The sequence below is a fragment of the Alternaria ethzedia genome (assembly GCF_023757985.1).
Source record: "Alternaria ethzedia strain BMP 0044 chromosome Unknown scaffold_11, whole genome shotgun sequence".
NCBI classification, from domain to species: domain Eukaryota; kingdom Fungi; phylum Ascomycota; class Dothideomycetes; order Pleosporales; family Pleosporaceae; genus Alternaria; species Alternaria ethzedia.
Genome location: NW_026056204.1, coordinates 486,709 through 507,236, shown reverse-complemented (window position 1 = coordinate 507,236; position 20,528 = coordinate 486,709). Strand labels below are relative to the sequence as shown.

The 20,528-nt window shown below is 54.5% G+C and overlaps 7 protein-coding genes across 7 annotated transcripts; 3 read left to right on the top strand and 4 right to left on the bottom strand.

Annotated features, from left to right (window-relative positions):
* Positions 1-1,608: 1,608 nt before the first annotated feature.
* Positions 1,609-4,100, top strand: J4E87_005423 (uncharacterized protein; the record flags this gene model as incomplete). Its single annotated transcript, XM_049377036.1, has 2 exons — positions 1,609-3,094; positions 3,160-4,100. The coding sequence occupies 2 exons, from the start codon at positions 1,609-1,611 to the stop codon at positions 4,098-4,100; spliced, it is 2,427 nt and encodes an 808-aa protein (XP_049233261.1).
* A 2,386-nt stretch (positions 4,101-6,486) lies between these two features.
* J4E87_005422 (uncharacterized protein) lies at positions 6,487-7,212 on the bottom strand (the record flags this gene model as incomplete). The annotated part of the gene is made up of 1 exon (XM_049377035.1): positions 6,487-7,212. One exon carries the CDS (start codon positions 7,210-7,212, stop codon positions 6,487-6,489), a length of 726 nt encoding a protein of 241 aa, XP_049233260.1.
* A 296-nt stretch (positions 7,213-7,508) lies between these two features.
* Positions 7,509-8,656, top strand: J4E87_005421 (uncharacterized protein; the record flags this gene model as incomplete). Its single annotated transcript, XM_049377034.1, has 2 exons — positions 7,509-7,731; positions 7,785-8,656. 2 exons carry the CDS (start codon positions 7,509-7,511, stop codon positions 8,654-8,656), a joined length of 1,095 nt encoding a protein of 364 aa, XP_049233259.1.
* Positions 8,657-8,885: 229 nt separating this feature from the next.
* Positions 8,886-11,527, bottom strand: J4E87_005420 (uncharacterized protein; the record flags this gene model as incomplete). The annotated part of the gene is made up of 4 exons (XM_049377033.1): positions 8,886-10,277; positions 10,327-10,890; positions 10,939-11,336; positions 11,518-11,527. 4 exons carry the CDS (start codon positions 11,525-11,527, stop codon positions 8,886-8,888), a joined length of 2,364 nt encoding a protein of 787 aa, XP_049233258.1.
* Positions 11,528-12,566: 1,039 nt separating this feature from the next.
* J4E87_005419 (uncharacterized protein) lies at positions 12,567-13,279 on the top strand (the record flags this gene model as incomplete). Its single annotated transcript, XM_049377032.1, has 2 exons — positions 12,567-12,761; positions 12,815-13,279. 2 exons carry the CDS (start codon positions 12,567-12,569, stop codon positions 13,277-13,279), a joined length of 660 nt encoding a protein of 219 aa, XP_049233257.1.
* A 386-nt stretch (positions 13,280-13,665) lies between these two features.
* J4E87_005418 (uncharacterized protein) lies at positions 13,666-15,978 on the bottom strand (the record flags this gene model as incomplete). The annotated part of the gene is made up of 1 exon (XM_049377031.1): positions 13,666-15,978. The coding sequence occupies one exon, from the start codon at positions 15,976-15,978 to the stop codon at positions 13,666-13,668; it is 2,313 nt and encodes a 770-aa protein (XP_049233256.1).
* Positions 15,979-17,913: 1,935 nt separating this feature from the next.
* Positions 17,914-19,719, bottom strand: J4E87_005417 (uncharacterized protein; the record flags this gene model as incomplete). The annotated part of the gene is made up of 3 exons (XM_049377030.1): positions 17,914-19,341; positions 19,487-19,609; positions 19,699-19,719. The coding sequence occupies 3 exons, from the start codon at positions 19,717-19,719 to the stop codon at positions 17,914-17,916; spliced, it is 1,572 nt and encodes a 523-aa protein (XP_049233255.1).
* Between the last annotated feature and the right edge of the window lie 809 nt (positions 19,720-20,528).

Here is a 20,528-nt window from a genome sequence, read left to right as displayed (position 1 = left end):
ACAATTTACTGATTTCTGATAGCGGATTCAAGATCCAGCTGAAGGCCATGCTGATCGATCCATCGTTGAACAGCGTGGCAACGGTACTAGCGAATTTGCATCAAAGCTTTCTTGAAGCGGCGGTGAGGTGCCTCGAGTACGCACGCGCGCTATCCAAGGTGCGAACGACGTGTTCGAAGCTGCTTATCAGTACGTCTAAACTTTCCCGTTGCGAATATTCCAACGCCCAATCCATCGATGCTCGTGCGGGGTTGTCCCGTGGGAGGGTGGGCGTGGTAATGAATGATGGTCTGATAGCACGAAAGCGAGCACGGCACACGCCACGAGCGATCGTGATTGCGCCGGCTACGCTAGCGAAGGAAATTGCTGACGGAGGGAACTGCAGAGACGGTAGACAACATGATTGCACTAGCCCATGTGATGCTACAGCGCCGTTCACGCTCGCGCGGCAGCAGAGAGGCAAAGATTGTGCAGGGCGTCATCTCGCGGCGGCAGCTTCAATGGTACGTGTGGCTAAGCTTCCGTGTTGCACAGAAAGTGGATGCACGATCTGCGATTTGGCTAGATCGCCTCCACGGTTTGCAAGATGACATGGCGGGGCTCGTATTACCGGTTTCCAACATATGCTAATTGAAGGGATAGGCTGGCTTGTAAAGCTTTTCAGACGGTGTTTCAGCGCAAGCAGACGCAGCATCGCGCGCTGCTAGCCTGGCTGCAGACATGTCTCTCGGCAGCGCGCATGTCTGACATGGCGGAGCGACGCATGCTGGAGGAGGCAATAACTTGGCACTGAAAGCTTAACACGCTAGCAAAAGCGGGTTCCAGCGATAATGCAGTGGCTAGGCATATAGCGAAGATGTTGGGAGGTGCAGGTGTGGATGCGTGTGTGGTGACGGGATAGGAACTCGGGAAAAGCACTAAGGATCTGTGGCCGGGGGCCCACGCCGAGCGCCCACGTCTAGCGGCGGCATGTGGGCACGACTGCAAGCCTTGGGCCTTGGCTGCAGCGCTGTCGGGAGTGACGGAAGGACTGCAGAGAGGATGATGTCGTTATGTCTTTTTCTTGCATATTGCAGCGCTGGTAGTACTGAGGCAAGGCGCGGTAGTGTATAGGCGGACCACTACTTGCTCCTGATAAGCCTCGCGTCGAGCAGGCGACAGCGCTCGACGGCACGCGATTGGCCCGCCGACGCTGGTATCGTGATGTCAAGCGTAGATGCGACGGCTGGGACACCAACCCCATCCCAAAGAAGCCGGGGTCGACTATGCAGGCTCTCAGCAGAGGGACAGCGTCGCAAAACGCCTGGCTAGGCGCATTGAACCGGGGTCGGGCTGGAGAAGCATACCTGCCTCAGTCGGCGCCGTATTGGTTTTGCGGTTTCAAGCACGATTGCATCTCACATATCGCCAGAACCTCGCCCTCTGCTCCCATGCCCGATCCCATTCCCAACGTAGAACCGACGGCTGCTTGCAATTAAACTCGACCAAGGCATCTTGCGCCGCTGACGGGTCCAGAGCACTGCGAGGCCCACCACTGGAGTCCATCCCTGTCCCCCGACATCAGGGGCTAGCGCGAGTTCCGCAAATTGCGTCGCCGAATCGACCAAGATGCCGGCGGTGCAGCATCACCAGCGACTGCCTCCTGTCTACGAAGCGGGCGATAGCGAAGACTGCGACGCCGACGTGCACTACATCTCGCCCGCCAAGTCGCTGTACATTATTTCCGCGCATAGCTATGTGCCTTCATTAATCAAAGCCCCTTGCGACCGCGACGACAGCTGGGCGAACCACGACCGACTGCCTCACCGCATTGGCACACCACTCCGCATCGACACCCAGCGACGACCGCCCCGACCGCTCATGGCCACCCTCACCTACGCCCACGATGCCCAGCAGACGTTTGGCGCTCCGCCCGGCAGCCCGCCGGACCTCACAAACTCAAAGTCGTCCAAGTCGTCCAGCATCCACTCGTCCACGCTGCTAGACTTCATGGGCACGACGGAGAACCTCTCGCACTTTGAGGACATCAACCTCGACGAAGCATCAGGTGGGCCCTCCTCCTTCCCCGTGCCTGCGAGCCCGTCTAATCGCGTCCTCTTCGAAGCCCCGCGCGCCTCGCTGTCCACCAGGAGCCTCCCGCACTCGCACTCGGCCCACTCCTTCCGCGACCTGACGGGTGCCACCAAGCAAAAGTACCCGAGCCTCAAGGGCCAGGTCAACCACGCCGTCCGCCAGCAGGCCCAGCTCTCCGCCCCCGGCAAGCAGGCCAGAAGAGGCTTCACCTCGCCCTCTGTCCCCTCGCTCTCCAGCCTGAGCCTTGCCGCGCCCCAGCGCTCCTCGCGCTCGCCATCCCCCTCAAACACACACAAGTCTGCTTCTGGACCCCGCACATTATCTCGCAAGAGCTCGCGGAACGATGTCTTGCCGTCCCCGGGCTTGGGCTCCAGGAGGCAGTCGTGGCAGGACTCGAAAAGAAAAACTGTAAAAGAAAGGGAGGCAGAGTGCGACGATGAAGACGACGAGCTCCCTGAAGACGCTGTCATCTGGAATGTTCCCATCTCGCCGCGCCCTACTCAGGATCGGTCGCCGGCGTCATGGGCCGGAGAAAGTCCACCATTAATGTCACCGCATCCTGGCGTCTCTTCGTCTTCGAGGACATCTCCCGCACCTTCTGCGCGCGTCTCCCAGCGGACCCCCTCACCCAACGTTTCTAGCAGGGGCGTGTCTCCCCAACCCGGGGCACAGCAAAACACATGGGCCGAGACGTACACCGCGTTAGATACCGACGCCAAGTTGATCACAGAGAAGCTAGAGGAGTTCCAATCCGAGTTTGAGCGAAAGCAAGAAATCTCACGGCAACAGCCCGGTCTCACGCGTTCAGCGTCTATGAGCCAGCCAGAGCCAAAGAGCAAAAAACCAGCACTCCCGCCTGTTCGCAAGAGCGATCCTCTGATCGACCCTTTCCAGCCGTCAGTTGAGAAGCAGAAGTACCTCTCGCGCACCCGACCTTCGTGGCTCCCACCCAAGAACCCCAAGGAGGAGAAGAAGCACCTCAAGGAGTACCAGCGCATGTTGGCTCGTATCGAGGAAGCCGGTAAGTTTTCTGCGCCTCCCAAGGCTCCAGCTCCATCTGCGACAACAAATGGCTAACAATCGCAGAACGTCTCGAGGCCCAACGCGCCCAAGAGGAAGCCCTGGCCCGTGAAAAGGCCAGCCGCATCAAGGCTGAATACTGGTCGAGCTTACTGCTACCAAACTGGGCCACCGAGATGACCAACTCCGAGTTACGTGCCTCGCACAGGAAGATGTGGTGGAACGGAATCCCCCCACGGTTGCGAGGCCAAGTCTGGCAGAAAGCGATTGGAAACGACCTCGAGGTCACAGAAGCTACCTACAACATTGCCTTGGAGAAAGCACGCAAAGAAGTGAAGACACATGGCCACGAAGCGCTCGGAGGCCGCTATGTCTACATTGTCGAAAGCACCCAAGCAGTATTCCCCGAACTCAAGATGTTTGCCGCACGAACGTCACAAGCGGCGGAGGACGAGCAGCCGCTGCACCGGGACCTTGTCGATGTGTGCCTGGCCTATTCGATGTACCGCCCGGACATCCCACATTCAAGTTTCGACATACATCACATCGCCGCATTGCTCTTATTGAACCTTGCCGCGCCGCAAGCCTTCGTCACCCTGTCCAATCTGCTCAACCGCCCGTTGCCACTGTCCTTCCTCATCCACGACCAAAACGCCATACACGCCGCCTACTCCACAACACTGCACGTTCTGTCGAAGAAAGCGTCCAGTCTGGCTCAACGGCTAGAGACGCTACGAGTTGAACCCAGAGACTACCTCTTCCACACCCTCGGCTCACTTTTCTGCGGTCGTCTAGGCGTTGAGCACGCCGCGCGCATCATGGACATTTACACCATCGAGGGCGACAAGAACGTCCCACGCGCTGCCGTCGCTATACTCAGTATACTGGAAGGCAGCTGCATGGAGGGTGACGCAGCGCAGGTTGCAAAGACACTTCGCGAAAAGAAGGTTGAACTTGATGTGGACGAGTTCATGAACAAGGTGTTTGAAGCGGGCAAGAGCTCGTAGACTAATACCGTCATAGTCTTGGTGGTGGCTTATAGCAGCGGCGGTCAACAGAAAGCATTAATACCGTATTGTACAGTTGAGACAGAAATAATCGACCCATTACAATAATCACCCATGGAAGAGAAAGAGAGAATCAGAAACAAAGGGACACCAGAAGAAAAAGATCGATGATATACGAAGACTCATGCAGCGCGACTTGGAGCTGAACATACACCATTTACCTGTTAATTTCCTAGCCTCTTTGCATACACAACCGGCGTTTTCGATCTTTCTCTTGCGTTCTTTGCATACACGGAGTTTGTCACTTTCTTGTCTCTTTCGAAACCATGGAAAGGCTCGTTTTTGCGCCATACAATCAATCATCTTCCCTTTATCTATCTTTGTATATAACACACGCAATCACTCTTAGACAATTGGGAGGAAGCGAAAACCTGGTAGGTGAGTAGCTGAGCTTAGAATCTATAATCGCACAACAAACATGGTCTCGATCTTTTATTGTTGCATGTGCGAGACTGGTTGATTTGTATTTATGGAAGTGACCCCTCCTTTCACATGTCGAGCCTAATGGCGGGGCAAAGTTTGTGTTAGTGGTAACGGTAACGGTGACGATAATGGGCGGGAGGCGTTATCGTGGCGTAGCTGATGGGCGTGGGAAAGGGGACGCCGGGAACTAAGGGTTTCTCGGCTCTCGTGTATAACGGGTGCGGGAGGGGCGTATCTGCATAGTGCTATGTTGCAATCTCCGAAGAGAGACTATCTGCTCGAGGCGTTTTTGTGGCCGCTGGCTGGTCATGGAATGCTGTGCGTTGTGTGTTTTGTGTTGCTGAGAGCTGGATTTGGCGGAGACTTGTGGATGTCGCGGTGCGTGATCTATAGGCGAGCAATGGGATGACATGTTGGATATGAAATATAGTTTGGGTAGAATCTATGAGTTCCCAAAGCAGCTGTGGGTGATATAACATGTGTTGATATGATGATGAGTGGAAGACACATTCTCGCAGGGTGGCTCGTAGTTTGGAGAGTATGAGGTAGTATTTCTCAAAACTTGCCTACAGACCATTCTTGCGGGATGAGAGAAGATATCCGTAGGTGCATCAAGAGATCCTCTAAAATTTCGAGCTCAATAGGTCTTTCCCCGTCGAATCAAATGTTGCAGATGAGGTAAGAGCGAGACGCAGGAACGAAGTGGCGCTAGTGATGAGGACTAGCGTCATACCTACTTGCTGTCATAGATCAGGGCAGGCAACCACAACACAAACACCCAACCTCAACCTACGAAATTTTCCCGTGTCTTCACAATCCCCCGGGTTCCTAACCCATTCACCTGATGTGCGGCACTCACTTGATCGTTCCATTCCAGCCATCTTGCAGCTGCGTTCACACCTGCGGCTAGTACAAGCTTGCATCTCGCATACCGGGTACTGGGGACTGCGCATGCATGTCACCTCACCTCACCTGGACGCAGGAGAGAACGAATAGGTAGTATAATGTCACTCTCAATAGAAATCTGGTACGTGTGCCCTTGAAGACCCTTCCTTCCTTCTTATCATCCAGGATGACACGACGTGCTTCATGGCCTAATCTCCCACGAATGCGCCTCTATAGATACTTCGCAGCAGAGAACCCGAACGCGTGGTCTCAATGTGCGAAAACTTATTGTCTGAGATGTTACCGACTTGTTCAGTCTTGATGTACACTTTGAGATCTGGTTTGCTAATATGGAAACAGACTTTTGTTCATTGGACCCTGTCGTGTAGCGCCATCGCGATGGTACCTCTCTCTCCCGACTTATCTCTGAATTGTCCAGCACCGGCCCTTTTCCCAGTTACGGCTCAAGTTCGTCGTATCAACATGAGCTGCTAATAGAGGCTAGAGAACTTCAAAAGTGTAAGGTTCTACCGTTTCAGCATGCGCAACAGTATGCGCTTTCACGTTCTTTGTAGACGAACTCTTCGAGGCGTCAAAAGAGTGCGAAGAAAGCTTTCCCATGCTTCTCTTCCCTCTGTCATAAGGACATCGCCTATAGCAACCCATACAACGATCCTTGAGAGAGAAGCAGGCACTTGATCACCTTCGGATCTGAGAGGATTGGAGCAGAGGGGAAGCCCTAAAATGTGAGCGAGGAAGGGTAGCGGTCGTTGGTCCTATCGAGCACAGTGGAATGTGTATGTGTCGGCTTTGACACTCTGGGCTGCTCCAACGCCAGCTTCTCTGCCTCTTGAGATTGGGGCGAATTGTCAGATAGTTCCACTACGGCTGAAGCCCCTACCCCGGGTCATCCACCGTGCCAATGGCTGGTCTTCTGACGTCGTACACATAGACTTAGGTATAATAACATTCATTGTACAAGAATCGGTATCTGTTACTTCATGCCCAACACTTAGATCTACCTCGCCTTCTCCTTGTTCTCGGCCGCCCTTCGCTTCGCCCGCACCTCTGCCTTCCTCCTCTCGCCACCATCGACCTTGTGTCCTCTCCTTACTTCCCAAATACCCTCTTGCAGCCGTATCCGTGCTCGTAGACCTCCGCTTCCCTTGACTGGTTCTACAAAGCTGCCCTTGATCGTCTTCGCACCCTTGACGATAACGCCTTGCACCTTCGGTAATGTCTCGACGGGCTCGACTGGTGCTTCAGCACCGACCGGTACATTAACAACCAGCTTCCTCGTACCCGGATCGTGTGTTGCCGTGGCAGCTGCGGAGCGGGGACTTATGGTGTTGCCGAGTTCGGGATTTGGCGGTACTGGTGCTTCGACGACCTTCAATTCCGCCACACCGTCTTGAACGTGCTTGCAATCTCCTCCAATACCATACTCTCCGTTCCTGTACTTCTCCCGCCATTGTAAGAGATAACGTCTTGAGCGTGCGGGCTCGACGCCGAGTTCCTTCAGTTGCGGCGATGTGAGTGTGAAGAGGGCTTCCCAGGACGGTATCTTGGTTGCGTGTGCGGATAGGCCGCGGCCAATTGCGCTGAGGAAGGCGGTGTGATCGGGAATGAATGGTATGGGCTTAGGGACCGGGCGCATGGGGATCGAGTGCTGGAGGTTTCGTACGCATGTCTTCGGTATTGACACTGCGGATGTCGCATTGAGAAGTGGGCGCCTGAGGATCATGATGGCGGTTTCTGCGACATAGTTAGCATCCGTGTATATATTCCAGGGTGACATATATCATACTGTGTCAAGAATTGCCCGTCGCGTAGCAAAACCCCCCAATTCGCGTTGATGTCGAAGCTGCAGTCGCCGTGATTTTCGGGAAAGCCAAGACGACGCTAACACCCGCAGCATCGCAGCCAGCCAGCCAGCAGCCCCACGTCACCAAGTCTCCCAAAGCTCCACAGCTTGCAACCCAAAACACCAATTGGCAGTAGTAGAGAGTCTCCTATTGCACGCCTACCCTCATATCCATCATGTCTGGTCCTGAAGCTCACCACCTCTTCCACCATCCCATTGCGGACCATTCCTTCTCCGCCGACCGACAGACGCTCGCTGTAACCCGCGAGAACAACGTCGACCTCTTCCAGAAGACGGGCAGCGGGTACAAGCTTAAGGATGAGCTCACAGGTCACGATAAGACAGTTACCGGTGTCGATATCGCACCCAACTCTGGCAAGATTGTGACTTGCTCGCAGGGTAAGCTCGGAGCTATCTGGTGGGCTGGAGCAGGCAGCTAATGCAAGCAACAGATCGCAATGCCTACGTGTGGGAGCCTTCGCCGCAGGGATGGAAGCCCACACTGGTGCTCCTCCGCATCAACCGCGCTGCTACCTGTGTCCGCTGGGCACCCTCCGAGACCAAGTTCGCCGTGGGCTCTGGTGCTCGTTTGATCCCCGTCTGCTACTTTGAAGAGGAGGACAACTGGTGGGTCTCCAAGCACATTAAGAAGCCCATTCGCTCCACCATCACCTGTGTCTCCTGGCACCCCAACTCGGTCCTGCTCGCCGCAGGATCTACCGACGGACACGCTCGCGTGCTCTCTTCCTTCATCAAGAACGTCGACGCGCGTCCGGAGCCCTCGGCATGGGGAGAGCGCCTCCCGTTCAACACTATCTGCGGCGAGTACCTGAACAACACCGCCGGTTGGGTCCACAGCGTTGCCTTCTCTCCCTCGGGCAACGCCCTCGCATTCGCATCCCACGACAGCACCCTCACCGTCGTATACCCCAGCGGTCCCGAACAAGCTCCCCGCGCCATCCTCAGTGTCAGCACTCAAGTCTTGCCTTTCATGTCGCTCTTGTGGAGCTCTGAGGATGAGATCATCGCTGCCGGATACAACTGTGAGGCTTACCGCCTGAAGGGTGACGAGTCTGGCTGGCAGCTTACTGGAAGTCTGGAGGCTAAGAGCCGACCTGGTCTATCGGATCAGCGTGAGGAGAGCGCGTTGAACATGTTCAGGCAGATGGATCTCAAGGGCAAGTCGGGCACGGATGACACCAAGCTCAAGACTGTGCACCAGAACACCATCAACACTATCCGAAGCTTTGAAGAGAGCGGAAGCGGCATCACCAAGATCAGTTCCACGGGTGTGGACGGAAGGGTTGTTATCTGGACTTTGTAGGCACACATTCAAGGTCTCGGGTCATGTTCTTGAATAGAAAGATCAATTGCCTCGCACATTGCCAGCGAGAGTGGAGTAGCATCTAGCAGCTCGGATATCAAAAAGAAACTCTGAACCCATCTACACAAATACTTGCTATCGTACATGGCCCCATACTTTTCTCGTACACGGCTACGTATCTCGTAGTGAATGTGAACCCGCCATAAACGCCTGTGCAACACTTCGTCCCTCAGCCAAAGCCAGGGAAGCCCTGTGCGTTGAAATCAAGTGGTACAGTGGGCGCTGGTGGCACACCATTACCCATACCCTGGGTCGTCTGCGCATCGTTCAAGAACCAAGACCAATCTTGATCGATATCCATGGGCATATGTTGCCATGAGAAGTTGTTCGTCGGCAGTGGGAAGTTGTTCATGCTGTCGTCGTTGATCTGCGAGTTGAACGTGCCTCCTGCAGCAGCGCCGGTCGCCGATGCGTCATCTGCGTTGAGATTGTTCCAGTTGTAGAAGCCGTCGTACGACACAAAGGGCGAGGGGTCGGTGAAGTTGAAGGCCGAAGTACCGGTACCTGCGGAAACGGACGTCTTGGGCGTGACATTGAGCGATTGTGTGGGCTGCGAGAAGACGTCTGAAGAAGTCCGCGACGGCTTCTCCGACGTGGGTGTGTAGAGTTGTGCTGATGTCCCGGGAGACCTTGAGCTCCCCATGCTGGGTGAACGACCAGGAGGGGCTGGGCCTTTCTTGACTAATTGGCCCCCTCTCTTGATGGAGATGGTACCAAAGTATGGGATGACAAAGTTGGCATCTCCGGTGCAGGTTTCGTCTAGCTCGTTGCTTGTGCCCTTGAACTTGCCCATCATCTTTTCGAGCACCTCGGCAGACTGAGCGGCGACTTTGCCTCCTTTTTCGCTCGATGCGCGGCGGAATATGTCGATGCTGACTTCGATGAGTCGTACGTCTTCTTCAATCTCTTTAGGGGTAGGTCCGCTGCCTGAGGTTGATGAGACCATGCCAAAGTTGAGTAGGCCGATTTGGATAAGAACTGCAGCTGTGAAACCGATGAAGTCGATAGCCTTGCACTCGTAGAGCGGCTGGATGTGTCCCATCCGCAGAGACTGGTACAGCCGTAGTACTTCTCGTGAGCCGTTCAGGCATGCGGTTTTCGAGTACGAGAAGCGTGAGTTCGATGCTGCTTTGAGCATGAACGGCAGATGCAGGTACACACGGATCTGATGGAAGATAATCTGACCCATGATTCGCTCTCGCAGTTCTGCCGCATTGGTCTCCGCGTCGGCGAGTAACTCTGTGTAGTTTAGCCATGCCGGGTCGAACTTCTTCCACAGGTCTTCCAGTTCTTGGTCAAGTTGCAGTGCCCAGGCGAATGACTGTTCGGCGACTCCCTGGTTACGATCGATGACCCTCCCTGCAAGCTGTGAGAGCTTCGTGATACCGACCAGGGGATGGACGTATGTGCCGTCGCCAACATCAGGCATCGTCAGGTCGCAATGCGCGTCAGTGACACCGTATGGAAGACCCAACAAGAGAGACAGGAACCGGTCGCCGTGATACAAAGCCCACCAGATGCTTTCGTGTGGTGCTGAGGCTGTGCGCTTACGGTGCAGTCCCTTTCATGAGTTAGTCTCAGTTCGGCGGTTTGTGACAGCATGAACTTACCATGAGCTGGGCATACATCAAGCCCTTTCGATATGCGATCCAAGCTCGTCGTGGTTGACCTACATCCGCGTACCACTTGGACTTCAAGATGAGACACTCCAGGCCTTCCAAGCTTGCTGCATACTCATCATCGGACAGGAACCATCGATCCACAGCCTCGATGTAGCGCTCAACATCGTCGTCATCCTCCGATGAACAGATTCCGACTGACAGGACAACAGTAGCAATCGCGCCAATGTTTCCAGTCGTCAGGGCTTGCGCAGCGAATTGAGGCAGTGTTTGCTCAGGACCGGAGGTGCCACTGCATTTTCTCCGCCATGTCTGCCACCAGTCACTGTTCGAGTTGAGAAGTTTGGTGAGTTGATCGTAAGGCGGTAGCATCGCAATCAATGCTTGCTTGCATTTCTCTCGTTTTGCGGAGTGCGCGATGGTGGCTCCAGCAGCTATGTCATCGTCGTGTCTGTTTTCTATTGTATACCGATCGTCAGCCGCTCCTCCGGGCTTTGGTGTTGATTGCTCCAAAGGACAATTGCGGGCCTTCGCTTGTGCTTCGGCATCGTTGAGCTGTAGATAGTAAGTATCAGATAGAGCTTAGAGTGTTGAAATACATACTGCATCTTCGAACACAGAGAGGATAGGTATATGGTGACCTCGGTCTGAAGCAGCGCGCTGGTTGTTCGGCAATTGGAAAATGTTGGACGAGGCTCCTGAAGAAAGAGGAGTCGGTGGGAAGGTGTCCTTGTGGTAAGTAGTAGGTGCTTTTGGTGATGAGGTGTCGGCTAAGCTCTGGCTCTGACTCCGGCTTTCTGACTTGACAGTCTTGTCTTCTAGCAACGTGTCGACCAAGGCCTCTAGTCGTGATACTCGCTCACGGAGGTTCTTCCTATGGTCGACAATGACTTCCGGGTTGGCATGTTCTTGGTCGATGCACCTGCTGCCGCGCGCGAAGCATTCTGAGCAGACATCCGGATTGTCGGGCTGGAAGATGCATCGGATCTTGCGGCGACGACCTAAACTCCATCAGAAAGGCCCACAGTATGGAGACGATGAAAGATTGATTGGAGCAGGATGTTGGCGTGATGATGCACGCAAAAGAAAAGAGGAATAGTGACGCGTAGCAGTGTGGTGTAGAGTGATTATTCAACTAAGGCAATAACTGGATTCACATACATTCGAAGCAGCTATGCGTACCCTTACGCATCTTTTTGCGTGTCGGTAACGTCTCCTCCTTGGGCATCTCGATTCGTTGTGTTCCAACCACCCCGATCGCACGAACCTAGCTCTTGCGACGAATTCGTCCGGACTCGGCTCTGCACGGCGCACTCCGGATCGCGGAAGTTGATGGATATATTATCGCGTCCGCAACTTGTTGTGGCAGGCACAAACGGACCCAGTTGATGAGAAATAAAGAGGCTTCAGTGGTAGCAAGAAGTCAGACGTAAGCTGCTGGCAGTGATGGGGTTTCAAAGCAAATCGAGGAGGTTCGGACGGTCTTTCGTCCGTTAGGTCCGTGTATTAGGTCAGCGAAAGAAGCTGAATAATGCCCGCTTAACGGCCGTACAAGGACTACTGCTGACCACGGAAACTTATAGTAGGCCAGGATTTCCAGGCAACAATGTTATCTCGCGTTTGCGGGCTCTCGGGGGTTCGGTCGAGTCGGAGATCCTCGACCCCGTTCCCCATTTGGCGAAGTATGCGAAGAACGATGCGAATAATCTCCAGGTGTACGAAGAGCGGTTAGCCGGGGGCTATGCTAATGCTTGAGTCGATCACGAAACGTGGAGTTTGCGGGTAATATCGCATGATGCGACTTGGCTGTAGTCGCGACCTCGATAATGCATGCGTCGCAATACGCGTATATTACCCCACGGGAGTCCCCGCGACCCTTGCTCACGACATAGTAAACCTAACTTCGGGAGGAGATGGGTACGCTGTCGATGGAAAAGTCTGGACCCATTATGACATCGTTTTCGAACGCTTGCGTGGAACGCGGTCGGGCGCAGGCTAGCAAGCCCTATGAACGGTAGGGCACCACACGTCATCCGTAGCCTGCCGCATCGTACCCAGCAAGATCACCGTCTTACTGCCAGCTGCCCATCTTTCCAAACCCAACGCCCTAACCAAAAAGGACTACAGGCCCTGTTACACAGATGCTCAGTATGGTACCTTGATTGAAAACACTGGATGAACATTCTTCAACCCACAATCAATTGGCTGCAGCACGCGTTCTGCTGAACAACATGTCTGCAGCACACGACTTCCGTCATAACCAGCATCTTCCACCGAGCCCACCTCCCTCACCCCCAGCTACACGACGGAGACACAAGAAGAAGAAATCAGACCCATTCGAGGAACTCGCAACCACACCAATACCCTCGCTGCCATCTTCTCCAGCAAACGAGCTGAACGACGACCAAGAATCGCTTTTGACAAGAGTAAGCCAATTTCAACGACGAACCTACTCTTTCATTCCTAACAAACCTCAAAGATTATCTTGACGCCTGTATTATTCATATCCTTCCTCCTCTCCCTCTTCCTCGTCAACTACCGCAATCGCGCCCGCCGCACCGAAGCCCACTCCCCCGGCTTCTCTCTCCTCACCTACCTCGCCCCGTCTAGCTGGCTCGATCCAGAACCCTACCAAGACCCCGACGATTCAACATGGGGCCGAAGAGGAACCATCGGACACGTAGAGCCTCATGACGCTATAGGGCCGCGACCAGACGAGCAAGGCGAGGAGATGCCCAAGCAGAGGAAAAAGAAAAAGTCATGGCATCTGAACAGGAAGATTAGAAAAATGGCCAAGTTGGAGATTGGCGACGCGCTTGAGATGCGGGGGCGCATGATTGTGGTTATGCTTGTAGTGTTGGGGTTGACGTGCGGTATGTTGTGGATGGGTGTCAAGTGGGCTGTTGTCTCGGTATCGGGCATGATGTCTGGCGCAGAAGCGTGATTAGTAGAACGGGATCATGGTTCTTGAATAATAACACGCATGATGCACGAAGCATAAGAGAGTTTTATTCTATGTTTTGAATTGTCTAAATCTGGGCTCTTGCTCCGGAGTACCCTAAGAACTATTGCGAATTACTCGAACACCAATAGAGGTCGTGAAGAGGTCGTTCCATCATTAAGATACAGTCGTGAGCGCATTAGTCGTAAATGAAGAAACAAGAAACGCCAATGCATAAACACAGACAATGTACAGTCGTCTACAAAGAAGGGTATCGCAGCCTTTTCGACGCCCAGCATAACTTGAGAACCACCTGACCATGCGCTCGGTGAAGACAGAAATAGAACACTAGGAAATAAGGAAGGAAATAGAAAATGCAACTCTAGGTGTTAACGCCTCAGAGTGAAGAGGCGCGCAACAAGCCGATCGAAGAAGTACCCCATGTCGGCACCTTGTCTCTTCTCTTTAGCTTTCTTGATCAGATAGCTAGATGTATCCTCTCTCTTGATAGCCTCGCGCAGGCTTTGGATAAACGCGTCTTCGGGTGTGCCCGTCTGGTGAGACCGCATTGACTCGCCCTCCCAGTCCGGCCTGAGTCTAGCGTGGCAACCAGAGAAGCAAGCGATGTAGAACTCAAGTAGCTCCTTGACACCATGATCATCGACCTCAACATTTTCTTCCGTAATAGATGAGCGAGAAGTGTCGTAGCGGGTGTGGTATGGCAGCTTCGCGGCGTGGTAATGGATAGATTCTACTGTCATCAAGACAGTAATGAGAACAGCTAGGGCGATAGGCCATTCATCGCAGTTCTTGTTTAAGAGAAGTTGCTCCAGTGATGTGAGTACATCCTTCAGCAAGTTCAGAGCGAGAGCAGGCATGATCGCACCGAGCTGCGAGCGGATGAAGCACGGTGTGGGAGTCAGGTCTTCGGGTATATTCATCGTACTGCGAATGACTTGCTCCAACATGGGGCTCTCAGAGCGTGATGGCAGTGTTATATCGCCGCCAATGTGGACAAGTACGAGAAGCTTGAGCGCCTGGTGAAGTATGCGATAGTGAGGAGATTTTGTCGAGAGGGATCGGGAGAAGACGTAGATGTCGCGTAGGATTCGGAGCGGCGAACAGTATAGTGGGAAAGCACGGAAGTGGTGAGCTACTAGTAGCGATAAGTGGGAGTCGAGGGTTTGCGTTAGTTGGAATTGCGCATCAGTTGTTAGTACAGCCGGTAGGACGGCATGCTCGTGTGGTGAACCAGTATAGGGCTGTGGCGGCCATGAGTAGATGATATGTTCGTGTACCAGAGGAGCGTCGTCGTCGAGCTGCACAGGGTGTACTGAAACTGGGAATGATGGACCAAAGCCGAAGTTCAACGGAATGGTGTAGGGGACCTCTTTCGAGAGTTGGAATTGGCCTGCCGGAACAAACGACTCCAAGGGTCGTGCGGTTGGGTGCCACCCGAGACGGTCAGAGAGGAATGCCGCAGACAGATCAATAAGCGTATGATCCCGACACGGGTGGTTGACAAGATCACCTTTGTAGTGATCAAGACAGGCTCTGCACGGAGTACCAGGGTCGCACTTTTCTTTCCGCCGTTGACAATTGGAGCAAGCGCCAATAATGCGCATCAACGCTGCGTGCTGGCGCTGCTCAGCAGTGAGAGCTCTCTTTCGCCCTTTTAGCGCTCTTCCTGACATACCCTCTGTGCTAGTGGGGGCCAGACGATTGGTCAGTGGATTGGGTTGGTAGGATACCCACCCGTAGGCGTCGGACGTAGGAGATGGAGTAGAGGCTTTGCGCCGAGAGAGCGAAGCGCTTCTGGAGAGCGCAACACTTCGAGGGTAGCGTGAAGTGCCTGGTGATACCGAGAGCATGGGAGGAGCTCTTCGTGCTGATACAGACGCTGAAGCCCGATTGTTGACGCTCTGTCCACGTGTAGTATCCGGGATAGCGATGGCTCTGCTACGACTGTGTAGATCATACTCGCCATCTGATCGCCGATAGGATGGCAGCATCGAACTATAGCTCTGTGAGAAAGATTGAGGGATTGCGATAGGCTCGACTTCTGATTTGCCTCCGTCGTCTTCTGCAATAGGTTCGATGATCCGTGGCTGCTCTGCCCATGTACCAACGTTCGAAAACAGCCGGGAGTGTCTCATATCCAGACCACTGAAGGAGTGGGATGAGTCCGCAACATGAGGGTTGAACACTGTTTCGGCCGTACTCTCAAAGGACCCTGCCGACGAAGTGAAGGATTCTGGGATACGCTCATATCGTGTGTCTAGAATGGGTGAATCGCTGATGGTTCCTAGCGGGGACAGGAGACTGTTGTCGCAGGCACCAAACGATCCGAAGTACTGGCTATCCGCTTGTACGACGAGCGGAGAAGTGGAGATCGTGTCAAAGGATAGAGAGGTGCCATGCCCTTGTCCAAACGAGGACTGCCCATCTAGGATTGATGGTGGGGCAGAAACAGTATACTCGAGCGAAGGCGGTTCATCGGCGATCGAGGGCGGCGCTGAAACCAGGTACGCAGGCTCAGATGTATAGCTTTCCGATAGTTGGTGGCCTGCAACGTAGCTACGCTCTTGAGTGCCCGTGTAGTTGGTCTCCCCTTGGAAGAAAGGGTCGTACAATTCGTCGTCCCAGGCAACAAGATCCTGCCAGCTTTCGTTCGGTGAACCCAGGTACGGGATATGAGACATGATTTGGGTCGGCGGTATCGCGCGTTAGGCTGATGCGAAGGTGCAAGCGAGGATAGAGGAAGACCGTAAGGATCACCCCTTCGCTGAGGGTCTCATGCGGTTAGCGAAGAGAGATGGAAGCGCGGACAAGACTGAATGCCAGAATGTCGCGTTGTAGGGTGGTGTCTGCGTAACATCAATGAACATCTCCAGGCTGAAAGGTTGCCAAAGTTATATTCCACGCGCAAGCTGGGGCAACGTTGGGGTGCTGCGGCTGACTGCGCGGACTTGACGGCCTTGCATCAAAGGCCACCAGGGCAATTGACGAGTAGTCGTCAACGGGCTTATCACGTTGTTGCTGCTTATTAGTCAATGACTAGAACTTGCCTGTGAGCGGCCGCAGGCGGTTGGTGCTGGAAACTTTGCGTTAATGGTATGATGTCTTAGGGCTGGTCGGCAGTGCCATCTGACCATGCGCGGGCCTGCAGCATGGTGGCCGGTCAACTCGATCTGTGATAGCCCTGTCACCGTGCTTTGCCGGCTACGTCTCCCCGCTGTATACTATGAAATGGAGCTCGAATCAGAGCTTGCAACGTGAGCACCGTGCGACGTAGTGCCAGCATGTCGGCTTTACCCATTTGCGCGAATTTGGTAGACCATGTCTAAAGAGGCAGGCTTCTGGAAAAACTCCGCCCCATCGTGGCTGTGGACGATGGGACTAGTTTGATAAACTCCGGCCGTGCGTATGCCTCTCTGTGTACCAGGGCGTTGTTACACGTTCTTTCTCTTCGACATTTCCACGAGGGGGTAGGTGCTAAATGTCGAACAGTGCTGTGGGGTTTAGAAGGACGACTGCCTGTAGCTGGTGTGCAGGTGCCTGGGCAGGCTGAGGATAAAGCCTACGTTTGCCGAGCTGAAGCAACACCTTGACCCTTTTGGGGAGACGTCAGTTGCAACTCTCGCGCGACGGCAAGATTGCCGCGCGGGATGGGAACACCTCGGTTCAGAGGTAGCGTTCTTTAATGCCCTCCCCAGACTGTCGTGAACAGACATGCCAGGGTCAAGCGATTATCTAGCCCTTCTAAGTAAACGACATCTCGAATGGACGCGCTATGTATTGCCAAGCGAGAAGCAGCCTGACGTGTTGCCTTGTATGCGGGTCTCTCACGGCATGCGACCATCACCGAGCCGTTAGAGGAACTGCGCCTTACGCTGTCCCTGCGCTAGATGCTGCAGTAGTTTGTACTTGTATGCATGCACTCCACTCATACAGATGTGTAGCTAGCGAGCCTCACTCTTCCTTCGTATTTGCGGCTCTGCGCAATCACTTCCCCTTCTGCTCGAGCACGTCGCTGACGTAGACTATCCTCAAGACCGTCGATTGCGCAAATAACTCAACCCTCCAAGTGTCTAACGCAATCCGACCAGAGCCAGTCACTGCGAGAGCTTGTCACCGAGAAATGAACGTGGGATGCAGAAGTATAGTAATGTTTACATAATTCATACTGAAGGACCCAACGCCGAGAGGACGGAGTGGGTCCAGCCCAAGGAATATTAGGGCAGGTGGTTTGGCCAAAAGATACCAAAGCAAGCAACGCGAACAGACGACGGCCGTAAGAATACGTATATGCAGACAGTAAGACATACGAATGTAGAAAAGAGTACAACAAGAGGAACCAAATCCAGAACAAAACATGTACGAGTACATGTGTACCGAGCCCACCCGAAACAACCGTTGACTTGACGTCGGGTATCATCTAAAAGGAAGAAATATGTGAAGCAGACTGGTATCGTACAGAGCCGATCGCCAAGCTACTCCGAACCTCGACGAGGCTCTTTCCCCCCCAATTTTTGTCAGACATCGATCATGTCGTCGGATCCCTGACTAGGTGTCGGATCAGAACAAGACCACGCGCGCATGCGAATGATGATGTCCAGATCCGGATCCCCGTCTAGTCAGGAAGCCTCGGCGGGAGCGAAGAACAAGACGATCTCGCCTCTGTCGTTCCTTCTGAGACGCAGATCCTTCCAGAGCTCTTTCTCCTCTTCCGCCTTGGAGGGCGCACGATCGCGCTGCTCGGAGCGCTCGCGGTGGTATCGTTTCAGAGCCTTGTTGACACTCATGCCGCGCTCAGAGTCTGGTCCTTTGGTAATGAAGGACATGAACAGCCCCGCGCGCGCATCGAAGTCTGCCGAGGCATGTGCAACGTCTCCACTGGGGCGCACAATAAGCTGGCCTTGGCCATCTGGCTCCGGGGAGTTTGTTTCCGAACGGTGGTACTCAATGGCCTTCATGGGTTTGCGCTCTCGCGGTGCTGGCGACACCGAGGACGAGTATTGGCGGCGGCGGATGCGACGAACCTCTGTGGTAGAATCCTCCCGCTTCTTCTTAGGCCTGATCTTCACAAGAGCAGTGTTGGCCTTGCGCTCCTTGCGTTCCTTATTCTCCTTGCGGTCACGATCGCGGCCTCTGTCCTTATCCTTCTCCTTTTCCTTCTTCTCTGCTTGCTCACGTGCCTTGGTGTCAGCCTTGCGCTGCTTTGCTTGTTCTGCCTCGTACTCTCGCTGCGCGCGCATAAGAGCCTTGGAGTTGCCCTGCTTGACGCGTTTCATCGGGCTCAAAGGCGAGTTGACATAGTCACCTGAGTCATCTGGCGAAGGTGGGAATTCAGGGCGGGCAAGGAGTTTGTTCAGTCCTCCAGTAAGACCAGAGTGAAGCATCGCGGGGGCATCGGCCATTGTAGTATCCCTTTCCTCTTGGGCGCGGATCGCCGACATATCAAGTTCGCTCGGTGAATTGCGCTTGCGCTTGCGATCGGTCTTCTTCGACGTCGTCTCTACGTCGGTATCGCCCGACTTTGTCCTGTTGTGCTTCGACTTGGGAGCAGGCGTAGCGTACGAGTCGTAACGCTCACGGGATGGGCGAACTTGCTCAGTCCCGTACGAAAATCCGTTCTGTGCGAAGGACTCGTCGTCGTCGGCTACCTGGAACTTCATAACGTCTGCGATTGCGGGCATGTACTGCTCGTCGTATGCGGGCGGCTGACTGTCTTCGAGCATACGCGCTTCATCGATGTGCGTGGTCGTTCGCGGAACATTGGGCGTGGAGGAGGGGTCGAGGAAGTCGAAGACATTGGGCGCTTCAATCGCGGCCTGCTCATGATAGCCTAGAGAATGCGCCGCTGGCGGAGGAGTGGGTGCGCGAGGCGGGGCATCCACGACTGCGACGGCGTTGCCATCGTCGCGCGCGTCTTCGACGTATGCGTTGTGGGGCGTGAGTGCTTGCGAGTTGTCGTGGTAGGCGCTGTCCCGCTTCTGCTGCGGGCCCTTCTTCTTCTCTTTGTAGAGTTTGCCCTGGTACTTCTGGTCTTCGGTTATGCAGGCCTGTTTCGCGTCTGTCAGCCACTTTGAACAATGAAAAATCGAACACGGCGCAATGCGCAGTGCTGGCGCAAGTCGCGCAGCAATCGATAGGCGTTGTTTCGAGGCCAGCAGATCGTCATATAGGGCAGGAGAAGCATATGCGTACCGTGTGGGACTTGTAAGAAGTTCCCGGGAAGTGCACCATGCAGTCGAGGCAGGTAAAGGACGCGCCATAGCATTGGTTGCGGTGGCCGTCAAGCTTCTTCTTTGTGAGGACGTCTCCACAGTTCTAAGCCGTCACAGTCAGCATAGGATGCATGGCTACGGCAGGGGCGCATGGTGGGGGAGAGGTAAACATGGGACATGGGGCTCAAGTACCTCGCAGGAAAACGACACCATGGTGGGAATGCGGTTTCGATGGGCAAGGAGCGGTGAACAGCTGGCAGACGGTCAATGGAGGAGAGGATGGAAGAGTCGGTGTGGGGAGGGGGCGCCGCGTCGTTATCACCCCTCGCTGGCCCAGGGAAGGTTTCAGTTGTTTGGGATACAACAAAAGTCGGTATAGCGCTAAGTTGCTTTGGGAACAGGCCCCTGTGACAGTGCGCGCCTCGCGACTCTCCCGAAATACATCAACTGACCGCGCATCGCAGCTGCAGCCCGTTAGCGCCTGCGAATCGCTGCACTTGAGCCACGCGCCCGCCGAACTGGTGGGCTTGGTGGGCTGCCCAGCGCCCTCTCCCAATGGCTCGCCGACCTCAAGCATCGCCGTGCCATGACGCACTCGTATCACACACGGTCCAGAGGGGCACAGTGTCGCAGGTAGAGTGCGATGCTTCGTTCTACCATCCTTCTATCATGCTTGATAAGGCCTCTTGTCTGGCGCACATCTTGCTTGCGTGGCTCTCCGCGCGACAGGGCTGTTCCTGTCCGAAGGCTGATCTCTTGAACATTCATTCGCTAGGGCATTGCTAGGGCAATTTCGAGTCCGGTTTACATCCCACCACCACAAAGCCACTGCGAGACAATGCCGTGTGAAACCCCGCCGACGAACTCTGCGATCTGCCGGGAAGGCCGGAGCTGCTCCGTCGATATCTTTCAGCTATCGTCTTGACTATTGGCTTATTGGCCCCCTCCCAGGTCGCGAGCAGCCATTTGCGGCGTAGCAGGTACCCGCAAATAATGCTATCGTGACCAGACGCGACCCGTCT